We start from the raw sequence: 15,000 nt of genomic DNA on the forward strand, positions 1-15,000 counted from the left end.
TGTGTGTGTGTGTGTATTGTGTGAGTCGGGGGGGATTCGTGTGCATTAATCTGGATTATATTCCAGGTCTGCAGCAGATGGAGGGGTGGGAAACAAACTGACGTCTGCGATGATGATCATCGGTATCAAACACACAACAATAGCTGCATGCAGACACACATTTCATGCAAAATGGCAAATGTTTCCATATGAGGTTTGCTGGATTAAAATAATATCAATGCACGAACTAAAAGCTCTACGGAGATAAACGTTACAGATTATGTATCTCTGTGTATTTACATGAGAAGGTAATGAAGTATGTTTACTCATCTGCGACTTTAATGTTCTCATTTAAAGGAGAATTTCCTGTTTTTTCCACTGAATTTCTGAGAGAAATATCGTCCTGTTTCCTGCAGAGGTGGCGTTAGACTTTTCTTTTTTCCCTCATAAAAACTCTGTTATAATTATTTTAATTTATTACCCATCATGTTTAAACATTAAGATAAGACATTCTTTTATTTATCCACGTGGGGGGAAATTTAAATGAAATTAAGGGTCTAGATGTTGTCAATATTATAGGTCCCGATCATGCAGATTTAAGGGCACGGGGGAGAAAAGATAAACAGAGAATGAAACACCACAACGACTAAACAAAATTAACAGAAAATATTTAGTGAAGGATATAGAACAAGCTTTCCCTTCATCCTTCAGCACAGCCCAACATTTTTATTTCTTTTTTTTCACTTCCAGGACTAAAACTTCTTTTGAACCCCTTCATTTCCATAATTTAATAAAGTTACAGTGAAGCCAATGCAGAAGTACCTTAAACCTGCATTCTTTATAATGACCAGCAGGAGGCGACACTGCTGGCTGTAAAAAGAAGTCGGTTTGTATGTAAGTCAATGGAAAAATGAGCCTAATTCTCACTTGATTTATGCCCTCAGTAAACATTTTCATAATGACTTTATTGCCTCAATCGTTTGTTTCAAGTCTTCTTCAATTCAGCATGATGTTCATTTAATAAATAATTTCCCCATTAAGAGTAAAATAGACGATAAACTGTGTGTTCATTTTGACGAAAGGATCATAAAAATTCAGTCATATTGTATTATTACTAAGACATATTTAATAGCATTTATTTTATTTTATTTATATTAACAACAATCTCATTGGTCTAGATTATACAGTTTTAAGGGCACAGAGAGAAAAGATAAACAAAGAATCCAACCGTGTGGTCATTTCTCATGTCAACACCAGAATGGTAAACAAAATTAACAGAAGTTTCAGATTAAGGCAACTTTAACAACATCTTTTAGAATAAAATAAAATAAAATGTTACATATCAAAAACACATGTCAGCAATCAGACAGTAAGTTAGGTTGAATAAGTAAAGATAAATAACACTTATAAGATAAATAATAGACATTTTTATAAGCATGTGCTATCATAAAATTGAAAAAATAAGATGACTAGAAAGAGTTGGAGGTGGAGGATAAAGAGCAAGCTTTTCCTTCATCCTCCACCACACCAATTCCTCTTTTTTCACCTCGTTTATAGTTTTTTTTCTGTGTTGGCACCCCCACGGCCTGAGGTTAGAGAAGGATTGTGGTCGCGGTTAAAAGAAGCTGTTTGTATAAACAGGATTCAAACTGTGGGCTCCAGTTTGTGCGTCCAATCATTGATCCTGACCCGAGAGACTCTCATTATTCTCACAACCTCAAGAGGAGGCGTGACACAGAAACAAAGGACAATGCTGTCATTTTTCTGGTGATGGCAGTCTCTTCCTTTCATTCTTTCATTGATCTCAAGATGTTAAAGAAAAATTTTTTTTCAAAACTAAACACTTCGTCACTCTGATGACCTCTTCTATGCCACTGATGTATATCATATATTTCATGCTTTCTCTTCTGTCCAGCATTGGAAGATGTATACATATCTTTATATACAGTCATGGAAAAAATGATAAGACCACCCTCATTTTCTTCACTTTATTGTTCATTTTTAATGCCTGGTACAATTAAAGGTACATTTGTTTGGACAAATATAATGATAACAACAAAAATAGCTCATAAGAGTTTAATTTAAGAGCTGATATCTAGACATTTTTCATTGTTTTCTTGATAATGATTTTGGTTATTATCAAGAAAACCATGGAAAATGTCTAGATATCAGCTCTTAAATTAAACTCTTATGAGCTTTTTGTCCAAACAAATGCACCTTTAGTTTTACCAGGCATTAAAATGAACAAGAAATTGAAGAAAAAAAGTGGTCTAATACTTTTTTCCATGACTGTATTGCTGATAATTGTAAAAAAACAACAAAAAAAACCTCAATATTCAACACAAAACATCATAAAGTCTTCATATGTTTTGTAAAGTAACTAAAGCTGTCAGATAAATAAAGTAAAAGCATCAAAGAAAAAGGCTAAAGTGAAGCACAAGTGCCCTCAGAGGTAGAAGGAGGGTGTACTTAAATAAAGTACTTGAGTAACAGTTTCTGACCCACGCAGTCACACACACACACACACACACACACACACACACACACACACACACACCCCCTCCCTCCTTGTTGCCATCGTATCTCAGTCTATATGGTTGGTTGGCGTCCTGTTCAGGGTGGGGAAAACAAAAGCACCACTGTCTGCCCCACGGCCCTGCGGCATTTCCACACACTATAATTTCACACAGAAGGGAAATCTCAGCTTTTTGGGCCTCAGATAAGCCTATAGCTGCTGGTGTGTATGTGTACGTGTGTGTGTCCAAAGAATCAAAACCATTCCCTCCCAGATCCCTCCAGGGACCAGAGTCCTGAAATACACCGGGTGACATTTCTTGTTACTTCTTGCACGTGTTAAGACGATATTTCTGTATCGAGGTCAACCTTTTAAAGGACGCCTGTAAACTTAAATTAATCCCTACAAACTTCACATCAGGCCACTTCGGTATTATAGTTTTACAGTTAGATATCACGTAACTGATTTACCAGCAGGGTCTGTATTCTGTTGGTGTTCATCCAAACACTTCAGGCTTCAGGTAACACACCTGATTCTGACTGACAGATTAACTCCTGTCATAAAACAATCAGGTGTGGCTGTATGAAGCGCTGCTATTGATGACAGGTTTGTTTACCTCTGTGGTTGATACCTCCAGCTTACTTGGAAACTGTCACACATAACTCCACTTGCTTTTCTTGTTGCTGGTAATATTTTTGTTATCTGAAGACATGGCTAATTGTTGTGGTTTGAAGAAGTAAATAAGGATTTCCACATTCATTATTCCTACTTATACGTACAGAAGTAATGCCCTATGATATGTATATACAACATAATTTAAAATTTTAAATAAACGGCTGTGGCTCAGTTGGTAGAGAAGTTGTCTACAGATCAGAAGGTTGGTGGTTCGATCCCTGACCATGCCAGCTACATGTCGAAGTATCCTTGAGCAAGATACTGAACCCCGGATTGCTCCTGATGCTGCGTTCATCGATGTGTGAATGAATTCCCAATGACGGCATGTACCATGTAGTTTATTTTACCTAAATCTAAATATGTAGTTTATTTTCCCTTAATCTAACCATGTCATTTATTTTTCCTAAACCTAACCATGTAGTTTATTTCTCCTTAATCTCACTACATAATTTATTTCTCCTTAATCTCACTACATAATTTATTTCCCCCTAATTCTAACCATTTAGTTTATTTTTTCCCTAAATCTAACCACATAGTCCCCCCCGTCTAACCATGTACTTTCCTTACCCCTAAATCTTACCACGTCATATAGTATCATACAAACTGTTATATGTGGGCTATCGACTCACAATTTTAATTATAGTACAGTAAAAGTACAATTAAAATGATATTTGTTCAGCAATTAAGACTGGAAAACAAGCGATATTTGCCTCTTAGATGTAGAGATTGAAGTAGAAAGTGGCATCAAAAAGCTCAAGTAAAGTACCTCAAATTCCCCCACTCGCACTTAAAATCTGCCAGACGAATGTGACGTAAATGATTTTCATACTGTGCAGAAAATAGAAACCTGAAACACAACGATTTAGTTCTTTAAAGGTTTAGTAAATAGAGGCTTTGTGTGTGTGTGTGTGTGTGTTTGTGTGTGTGTGTGTGTGTGTGTGTGAGAGAGCTAAAAACCTACATATGCTTTCAGAGCGTGGCTTTGATTACATTACAGTGTTTCAGGCTGAGCAGCCAGTGTTAACGCATGGCTGCGTTGAGTCTGTATGGATTGTGTAGGACGTTTTTGTTCTCCAAAAGCCGCCCAGACAATCACCTCTTAATCCCGCTCCCCCTCTCACCTTCCCCCTCCTTTGATTGGACATCATATTAAAAACACTCAGAGTCGTGACAGAGACCGCACAGAAACGTCCTGCGACCTTAAAGCTGCATTATGCTGCTTATGACTGCATAAATTGATCCATCTGCGGCGTTGTGTTCGGGGATTAAACGATTCAATTTAAAACGTTTCGGAGGCAAAAAATACGCGACCTTAAAGCGGCACTAGGCAAGATTTGCTTGTGTTATGAAGGTAAATCTGCAGCAGCTCACTAACTGAGATGTTGTAGATTTACACAAATAAAAGTCCAGAGCTGGATTAAGTGTCTGCCAGGACAATCTGTGCAACATATAGTGAACCATCGGGACAGAAAACAATATCTTGTTTGTTTTTGTGGCTTAGTTTGTTTTTAAAAACATGCACAGACATTGGCAGCATTCTTTCACAAGTAAACACAAAGTCAACTGTCACATAACTAACCTCACTAAAGACATTGACTAATCTCGCAGAAAGAAATGTGACCACCTGCGGCTGATTGTCTTTGTCAGTGAAACAGGCCGAGCAAGAAAAACTTTTCCTCCAGTTTCATGGTTTGTTTACGACAAGATGAAGATTTTTTTTATTCTCTCTGTGTGCTTTCTTAAGTATTTGAAGCTCATCGTGCAGTTAAATCCAGGTCTTCTGCATCGATGATTGGAAACACGAAAGTTCTCAACGAAGCGATTCTTTGTTGTATTCTTCATGAATTTAAATGTATGATATTATATATTTTTGCTAACGGGAAATCACAGGGCTCCCTTGAAAAGCTCTGGTTTAACTCTGTTCTGCAGCAGAAGCACTGCAAACAAATCAACTTGTTTACATCAGCTGATTAGGAAAAAGATTTATGCCCCGGGCTGTGCAGGTTTCACCACCACTGTGTTGAAATTTCCCTCAGTGCCCAATCAGACCAGAGGAAGACAGATCAAAATTAATTTGTTTGTTGTTGTGAAAGAGGTTGAGTCGCATCCAGACCGCTTTTGTTTTTCTTTTGGCGTTCATATTCAATAGGTCTGATGCTGTGGCTGTGCCATCAGTATGAAGAACATGATTTTGAAGACTTCGGTAAATGTGTAATGTGTTGTGTTGTGTTGTGGGTAATTAAGTTTTAAAGTATTGCATTATGGAAAAGACAACATTTCATAAAAGTCCCTTACAGTGCAAAAAGTTTCCATGATTGCTTATGCTGTTTATTGCCTTTGTTGCTTAATGTGATATGGAAACCACTTTTTATTAAATAAGAAAACAAACATTTAACTCTAATCTAGTCTTCCTGGATATTATACTAATTCGTCTTCGTCTCTGGACAGCATGAAACAAGGCCAGTCCTAGCAGACATGAAAGATCTTTTAAAATTCCTTCTTTCCATTATACATGCATGGGATTACCAAGGATCACGTTCTTTACCTCTACATCTTCTGCACACCAGTTGATGAAAATGAGCCTTAATTTGCATTTCTTTTTTGTTTTGAATGTTTTCATTCATTCAAGTTGCTTCCACTTTGCTTGACAGTTGAATGGGCAGACGCTGAGTGTCAATGGAGGTCAAGAAGATTCAAGAAGTTTATATGAGGATTGAATGTGCGTTTATCAGCTATAATCGTCCCATAAGAACATAAGTATGTGCGAGTACAGGCCTACCTTCTAGTGGGTACAGCAGGTTGTTATCAGCTTGTTGAATCAGCTGCTATATGAACCTGAATTGTTGGTGGCGGCTGGTTACGTAACAAACATAACATCACGTTCTGTTGGTTATGTCATCGTTGGGCTGGGCGATATGGACCAAAAGTTATATCCTGATATATTTTTTATCGCAAAGTGAGAGCAAATGTTCAGTCAAAGTCAAAGTAGTTTTATTGAAACTGCTTATTTAAGTGAACATAAATACTGTATAACAGGAGTATGTTTAAAAAACAACAAAGCTCCATAAAGTGCATATTTACATACGAAAATATCTTAAATAAAAGTTGCAGCTTGCCTGAAGCAAGTACCACAGTGCAAATTGGAACTATATCGAAAGATGTGATATGGTCTAATTCCATAGCACATTTAAAAACATATCGGTATATCATTTATACCGATATATCCCCCAGCCCTACGTCATAGCAACATTTTCTTGTATTTATTGCCATTTTTCAGCTGACAGAGAGAATGAAAGGTGGAGACGGGGGGAGAAATGCAACAAAGGGATTGCCCCTAGGATGCCCTTTTAATTCACTTTTTAAACTATGTTTTGTAGCGCATAAACAGGAATGTTTTAGCCCCAACCTTAGAGAAATAGTTTTGTAACCTCAACCTAAAGAAACAAGTGAAACAAAACAACAACCGGACACTGAATGAGCTGATAACAACCTAGCAGAAGGTGGAGCAGGCCTTGACTGGCCCATACTTACAGGATGATAAATGCTGACAGCCATTCAATAGTGTGATAACGTCCAGGGGTCCTGGAGGTCTACAGGTGCTTAATGGGCGGCAGATTAAAGCCAGTCACCTTTTCAGCTGAGTGATTAATACGCTGAAGTCTGAGCTTGTCCTCGGCAGGGTCAGCAGCGTTTCAGATGGTGATGGAGGAGGTGAGGGAGGGCGCCATGGTGGCATGTTTAGGTTCACTGTCACTGACTTGACGGCTGCAGGAAGTACATGCTGTGCTGAGGTTTTGTTTGTGAGGGAGCTGATGTTCAGGGCCATTGTTTTCTTCAATTTCCTGTTCATTTTAATGTCTGGTTCAACTAAAGGTACAATTGTTTGGACAAATATAATGATAATAATAGACATTTCCATGGTTTTCTTGATAATGATTTTGGCTATTATCAAGAAAACCATGGAACATCTCTAGATATCAGCTCTTAAATTAAACTTTTATCAGCTATAATTTTTTGACATGACTGTACTTTAAATGTTTTGTTAAATCAGGAGATAAAGAAATAGTATGGGGGGATAAATGTGTAGGTTGTTTTGGAAGGTTATGGAATATCCTTGGAAAATATGTGGTGAGGACTTGACAAGTGGTCTCCACTTCTTCCTCCTTCCTTCACTTTATCGGACATGAATTATTTAGTTGTGCTTTATTTTAATTACTGTGATTTTGCTAAATTTCATGTAGTATCTTCTTTCCACAAATCCAACCAATATATGTTTCTTTTCCAATATCTAACCATGTAGTTCACTTATATTAATCTCACCATGTAGTTTCTTTTTCTTAAATGGAATCATGTAGTTTATTTTCCCCTAAGTACATACTTTCTTTTTCTCAAAATCGTGCAATATATTTTATTTTTCCTCAATCTAACCATGTAGTTTATTTTTCCTTAATCTAACCATGTAGTTTCTTTTTCCTTAATCTAACCATGTCGTTTATTTCCCCTAACCTAACCAAGTAGTTAATTTTCCCTTTATCTAACCTTTATTTCACTTCTTTCTCCTTCCCTCACCTTATCGGACACAAATTATTTATTTGGTCTTTATTTTATTTACTGTGATTTTGCTAAATATCTGCAGAAAATGGCATTGTTATTCTTGTTGAGTTGAACTTAAATTCCTTTGGCGCGAGCCTCTCTATAAAGCGTGTTAAACATACACTGTGTGGGTGTGACATGAGAAAAGGAGAGCAGTAAAGAGAAGTCAGTGACCTTATGTTTTCAGGTTTTTCCCACCAAGCAGCGCTCGTCGTCGGGGTTACAGTAAATGTTGAGTCTGCACCGCTCGTGGTTTTTACGAGTCATGCCGGGACAAAGCCGGCTGCAGCAGGAGCTTTATGGTCCGGGCTGTCAGATGAACTTCATTAAATAAAGTGTTTATTGTGCTACCGGCCTGCTAACATTCTAGTGGAAGTAACACATTTTACATCCACAAAAGGCACACAGACACTTTCGAGTAAGTCTTTTTTTCCTTGTTGGCCTTGAGGGTGAAAACAAGAATGTAACCTGGTAAACCGCGTCCAGACGGAGGTCAAAAGAACCAAACCAGCGTGTGCGGGAATGCATACAAAACCAGCAGACATGGTTTTGGTGATTTGCAGGTATTTTTGTCTGTATTTTTGATGAACAGATGAAGCCAGTGACCTCTGAGATAACAGAACTAACAGAAATTAGACTTTAGAAAGCCCTCTGCAGACATGTAGGTTCAGAGGAAAACCTTTCTGCAGCTGGACACAATTAAAAAACTCACCCCACCTTTCATAAAAACACACAGCTGCTTTACAGAGCAGAATCACAACAACAACACGGGGAAATAAAAACAAAAATAACGTTTTGCAAGATGAAAAATATCAACAACAAAACAATAAAGTGTAAAAAAAAAAAAAGAGATTAATTTGAGATGCAGTTTAGCACTTTGCTCAAGCTGTTCTAGATGTAAATGTTTAATAAAACAATAAAAATCATGAATTAAAATTGCTAAAGTGTACAATCCCAATTCTAAAAGAAGTTGGACACTGCAAAATGTAAACAGAATGTATTGAGCATTATATGTCTTGTCCTGTATTTAATTGAATGGTGTTTGCAAATAATTTGCAAAGGATGGTAAAACATTATGATTTTAGTATAATAAGACCATTATCATGCTCAATTTTGTCTCATTAGTTGATGCAGAATTGTTTGGGTTGATACCATTTGTGACACAGATTTGGTTTCAAAACGTTACTGTTTTTAGCAACTAGAATGGATAAAAATGGTCAAAAATCCCTTTAAAATATCACATCAGGACACAAAGACCTGAAAGAATATCATAGAGAAACCCATGCTGTGATGCATGTGATGCTTCATGAGGCTGTGATTATCCTAGAGGTCACAGCAGCTCATTTTATACACTGAGCTCAAGTTTCACTCACTAACATCATCACACATGAAGAAAACTGGACTCATTGAATCCACAAGAGTCTCAGCTTTCATTCAGACCCCATTTATGCAGCATTTGGTGTTATATTTTAACCATTATTTGCACTCGAGAATTTATAAAAATGGTCAAAAATCCCTCCAAAATACAACATTTAGACATCTAAATCTTTGAGGAACACCAAAGAAAAATCCATGCTGTGATTCAGTTTCAAAAATTTTTTTTTCAATTTGGAGATTTCTGCAAGGATTACATTATCCAGTGACTGTATGACGAACACTTGTGTTGTGTAAACTGTTGAGAAACCCTCTTATTGTCAGTATCCAGGTCTCTAGTTTGTGGTTGTAACGTTTCATGAGGCTGTGATTATCCTAGAGGTCACAGCAGCTCAGTCTCAGCTTTCCAGTCAGACGTGATTCATGCAGCTCACAGACTGTTTAGGGACCCCAGGATGCACAAATATTCAAATACAATAGGCAAAAATGACACATATATACTGCACAAGAAAAACAAAACCTAATGTGCATCAAATATCTCTCCAGTTAAGGTTGATTTTTTAAATTTGAACCCTTACACACAGTACAAGGCATTACATGGATGTGTGTCTAAGTTTAAAGTAACTGTTGACCTATAATTATTATAAATAGCCTCAGGACGTCTGGCTGTTTCAAGCTGAAGCCTGAAAACTAAAGAAAGTCAAAATACAGAGCGTATTTTACTTTATTTGGCTCTTTCTTGGTTTTATAACTTTATATTTGAGGGTTGTTCACTTAATTCTGCTGTTCTTGAGATTACCTGTTCTTTCCCTATTTTCCCTGTCCTTTGTAACTCATTTTATATATTGCTTTTCGTCTTGTTTAAGTGACTGTTTTTAGCCGTCTAGATTACATAAAATAAGATGAGATCAGACTTTATTTATCCCGCAGTGGGGAAAATTAGTCGTCACAGCAGCTCAAGATCCAGACACATAGATATAGAAGACAGAATAAAAATATAAAAAATAAGACATATACATACATTCTATACACATTACATACATACATGTCTTAGTTATTTGGCATTTATTATTTGGCATTTATTACTACTTTATATTTTTTGTGTTGGTTGGCTTTCCTGAGAGTATTTAGCATTTTACAGATATTGCACATTGGAGAAAATATATTTTAGGGTGTTAAATAGGTTAAATAAGTTGTTGTATGTAGTGGTATGAACATGAATGAATAAATATATTTAAATATATGCAGAGATATACATGTAAATGTTCTATCTACAGCATTAAAATGACTATATTCCAATGTGCGATCAGGGCCTGCTTTAAGTTATAAAATAGTAATTCAAAAGCTGTAGAAACAAGTCAAATATAACTGAGATGTCTTCAAGCATTGGCAGATTTTAGCCCAGTTTAAAAGCCAGCATCTCTTCTAGCAGCAGATCATGAAAACAAACATGCAGAGTGAGGTGAAAGTTCAGCTGTCACAAGTGATTTACTGTAAACTGGCAGTCACGATTCTTCCAGTACATTCCCGTCATGGTTCAACTTTTAGCTCCGACTCTAAAGAACATGCAACAGACAGAGAAGTAAAATCACTGCTGATGTTTTGTGGTCGAGTCAGGAACGAGCTCTTTAGTCTGCAGGCCGCAGATCCTTAAATTAGGAAAACGACCACCGAACAGCGTCATCGCTGGTCATGACTGCAGCTCTGTGGAGGCAGAGCTGCAGACCTGGTGTGGAGGCTCGTAGTGTTTTTTGGGGAAGGGGGGTGAGGGATTTATGCTGTTTAGCTATTTCTGCTCTGTTTGTGTTCACAAATCAGGTTTAGCGGTTAAACAAGCTTAATCTGCTAATGAGGCGGATGGAGCGAGGGAGTGTGGAGGGCAGATGTTGATGGCTGCGGGGAGCCGGTGGTGAGCACAGAGGATGTTGTTACCAGCGTTTGACCAGAATGAGGTTTGAGGGCCGATACAGAGGAGATAGACGCTGCTGGAAGCTGTTTATGTGATTCTGGAGCAATTTCATGGCCCATAAGGTATATTTACACTGTTTCATGCAGTGTTTAACTACATGTCTGGGTGGAAAAAGCCTCTAAAGCAACACGTACACCATCATGGGACACTAAAACTCCTTTTTTTAAGCTTTAATCACTTCCTTTAACATGACAGCAACGGTTAGAGCAAGAGTAACAAAATGACCATATAAGATGTAAAATGACCCAAAAAGAAACAAAATGACACAAAAAGACACAAAATGACCAGAAAAAAAAACACAAAATGACCAGAAAAAGATACAGAATGTCCAAAAGAGACACAAAATGACAAAAAAGCAAAAAGTGAAGTTACAATTTAATGGCCCATAAGGTATATTTTCAGTGTTTCATGCAGTGTTTAACTACATGTCTGGGTGGGAAAAGCCTCTAAAGCAACACGTACACCATCATGGGACACTAAAACTTGTTTTTTTAAAGCTTTAATCACTTCCTTTAACATGACAGCAACGGTTGGAGCAAGAGAAACAAAATGACCAAATGAGATGTAAAATGACCCAAAAAAAGACACTTAATGACGAAAATAAGACACAAAATGAACAAAAAAAGGAAGCAAAATGACCATACAAGATGTAAAATAACCCAAAAAGACAAAATGTCCAAAAAAGACATGACATGACCAGAAAAAGACACAAAATGACAAAAAAAAGGAAGCAAAATGACCATTTAAGATGTAAAATGACACAGAAAAGGCACAAAATGTCCTAAAAAGACACAAAATGACCAAAAAGGCACAAAATGACCAAAATATACACAAATTATCTCTTATAGCTTATAGGTCCTTCTTTATCAACTCATTCAGCTATAATTCTTCACTGAATATTGTATGAAATGGATTATGATAGTTATGCAGACAGACAGATGGCAGTTCTAATCAGTCAGCTCCAGCATGGAGAGGTCAATCATGGGCCAGTTGTCAAACTGAAATATATGCAAGATAGAACTGAACTTTTATTGATTCTTCTTTCTATTTTTGCTGTACACATTTTGCTGCTGTTAAACTCAAAATTCCCAGGGTGTTGGACTAATAAAGGAATATCTTATCTTATCTGATATGAGTAATTTGTAGTTTTATGATCCTAAAAACATGCTGGGAAAAAGTCAAGATGTTCAGTTTTGTCCTGAGCTGCTGTGAGAACAGTTCCCCTGCAGGCTGTTCTGCTGTAAAGTGTCATTTAGCTGAAACTTTGCTTTGATTTATGAGTTTGAACGTCAAAACTAATGATTTTTGCTATTTCAGGTGCAGCTATCCCTGTGGGCATCGATGTGCAGGTGGAGAGCATCGACAGCATCTCAGAGGTCAACATGGTGAGGAGCTCCAACACGTCACTCTTTATCAGCACCATCAGGGCTGGAAGTGGAAGTGGGAACAACTCAAACGTGTATTTGTGCAGAAGAACACAGTTATAATGACAGAAATCATTAAAAAAAAAGAAAAAACAAGTTGAATTTCTCTGATAAAAAAAATTGAATAAAATGGAATTTATACATCAATTTCCAAGTGTCGCACAAGTGTCATGAATATCAGAAAAAATAATTTGGTTTGCACATATTGTACACATTGAAGTATTGTCATGTTTCCAGCCTCTCCTGTCCACTCGTCTCTGCTCTGAATAAAAAAAGAAAAAAAATGACAAAAAAAAAGAAACCAAACGACCAAAAAAGATACAAAATGACCGAAAAAAGACACAAAATGACACAAAAAAGGAACAAAAGACAAAATGACAAAAAAAACCCACAAAATGTCTAGAAGAAGACGCACATATTGTGTCTCCACAATGTACTGTCTGTACACATTGAAGTATTGTCAGCCTCTCCTGTCCTCTCCTCTCTGCTCTGTGTAAACAGATTCTCAGTGAATATTTGTCTCGTGACCGTTGGTCTCAGCAGAATCAATCATGTCTTCAGTGTCTCTAAGGAGCAGAAAAAATAATATTTTTAACAGGATCTGGTTAGTGCAAATGCTTTATTTTAAATGACACATGGAGAATAAAGAGATTCTGACACAGATATCAACATTTTAAGCTTAATTTTGGTCACTTTTTAGAGGGATACTGAAGTGAAGTGACTCAAAATAACTGAAATATATCTCAAATTATAGATTCCTTACAATGTAAATATCAGAATCTGCACAGTTTTCCCAGCTTGTTTCTACATATTGAGACAGTTCATGAGGTCAGAAAGTTTAAAATGTTCTGGAACATCAGAGGGTTAAAACAAATGTCCACTCCGGCCGCTCTGACATCACTTCCTGTCACTTCCTGTCACTTCACCTCATCTGGTCTGTGACCCCTCGACGGCTCTGCTTTCATCTCCACCAGCCACTTAACTCTCAAGTGTTTTATCGAGTTCCTCCAGCCGGCAGATAAACGGCGTCGTAGTCATGGAAACGCTGCATGAAGCCTGAAAGTTCAAAGCTGCAGATAATGAGCCTCAATGTCAACTGCTTTCATTTGAACATTTGTCTAAATTTTTTAGCACATTACTGTACTATATATATATATATATATATATGGATTTTTATTCCTCAGGTTGAATAGAAAAGGAAATTAAATCCTCTACTAAATTTTCTTTTTATTGAAGTTAAATATATTTTTTGACACTTGCCATTATAACATTTCTGGTATTGTATCTGTTATGTTTGTTTTATTTGCACTTTTCCTACTTCGTACTGTAACACTTTTTTGTTTTCAAACATTTTTTTTGTTTTTATCCTTCAAACTTTTTTATAAAAAAATGACGGACTTTGGCATCAAATTGTTCCATTTTGCTCCACTTTGCTCTAAAATATTAATTTTATAAATAATATAATAATATGTTTACAAATCCTTACGGTAAATCATTTATTAAATAGGTTTTTGTTTAAGCTTATTTTTCAAGCATTATTTCACACAAATCCATGACTTTAAGGGCTGTAAAACATCAGAAAAACAGAGCCAAACACAGATAGAGAGAGAGAGAGAAGAGTAGAAAGACAAAGAATTCAAAACATGTACAGAAATGTAAAGTAAGCACAGTGGTGGAAAGTAACTAAGTACATTTCCATTTTATGTACCTTTTCACTTCTACTCCACTACGTTTAGCTGACAGCTTTAATTACTTTTCAGGTCGAGATTTAACATAAAACATGATCAATTAAAAGTAATTTACTTTAAAAAACAAACAAAACCTCATAACAGTATATTAAGTAGTTAAAATGATCTCTATCTTTACAAAATTAAAACACTGCTTCCATAAATGCATCAATACAAATAACCTTATGATATATTGTGAATATATAAATAGTCTGTATGGATCCATAATGCATGAATGAGTACATTTTGATGCTGATACTTTTGTACTTTTACTCCAGTAAGTTTTGAATGCAGGACTTTTAGTTGTACTTGTAGTGGAGTAATTTAACAGTGTGGTATTAGTACTTTTTAGTAAGCAAGTCTGTGTGTGTGTGTGTGTGTGTGTGTGTATGTGTCCTGCAGGACTTCACCATGACTCTGTACCTGCGTCACTACTGGAAAGACGAGCGGCTGGCGTTCCCGTCCAGAAACAACCAGAGCAGGACGTTCGACTCGAGGCTGGTGAAGAAGATCTGGGTCCCCGACGTCTTCTTCGTCCACTCCAAGCGCTCCTTCATCCACGACACCACCATGGAGAACATCATGCTGCGGGTCTACCCCGACGGGAACATCCTCTACAGCGTCAGGTAGCCAGACCAGAGTTTGGACTGTGTTCTCAGGTGTTTTACCTGCAGACTTGATCAAATACGACAACAACTTGTCCTTACAAACTCCAGTGTTGCTGCAGAAGACTTGGACCATCCA

General features: G+C 36.9%; 1 protein-coding gene across 2 annotated transcripts in view; it reads left to right on the forward strand.

The window, feature by feature from the left end:
• LOC131962057 (gamma-aminobutyric acid receptor subunit rho-3-like) overlaps positions 1-15,000 on the forward strand; it is an 87,387-nt gene that overhangs the window by 64,888 nt on the left and 7,499 nt on the right. For both annotated transcript variants that reach the window (XM_059327012.1, XM_059327013.1), the window contains 2 exons: positions 12,423-12,490; positions 14,659-14,882. In XM_059327012.1, coding sequence (XP_059182995.1) covers positions 12,423-12,490; positions 14,659-14,882 — 292 coding nt within the window. The remainder of the gene's footprint in view (positions 1-12,422; positions 12,491-14,658; positions 14,883-15,000) is intronic.

The sequence above is a fragment of the Centropristis striata genome, chromosome 23, assembly GCF_030273125.1.
Source record: "Centropristis striata isolate RG_2023a ecotype Rhode Island chromosome 23, C.striata_1.0, whole genome shotgun sequence".
In the NCBI taxonomy this organism is placed as follows: Eukaryota; Metazoa; Chordata; class Actinopteri; order Perciformes; family Serranidae; genus Centropristis; species Centropristis striata.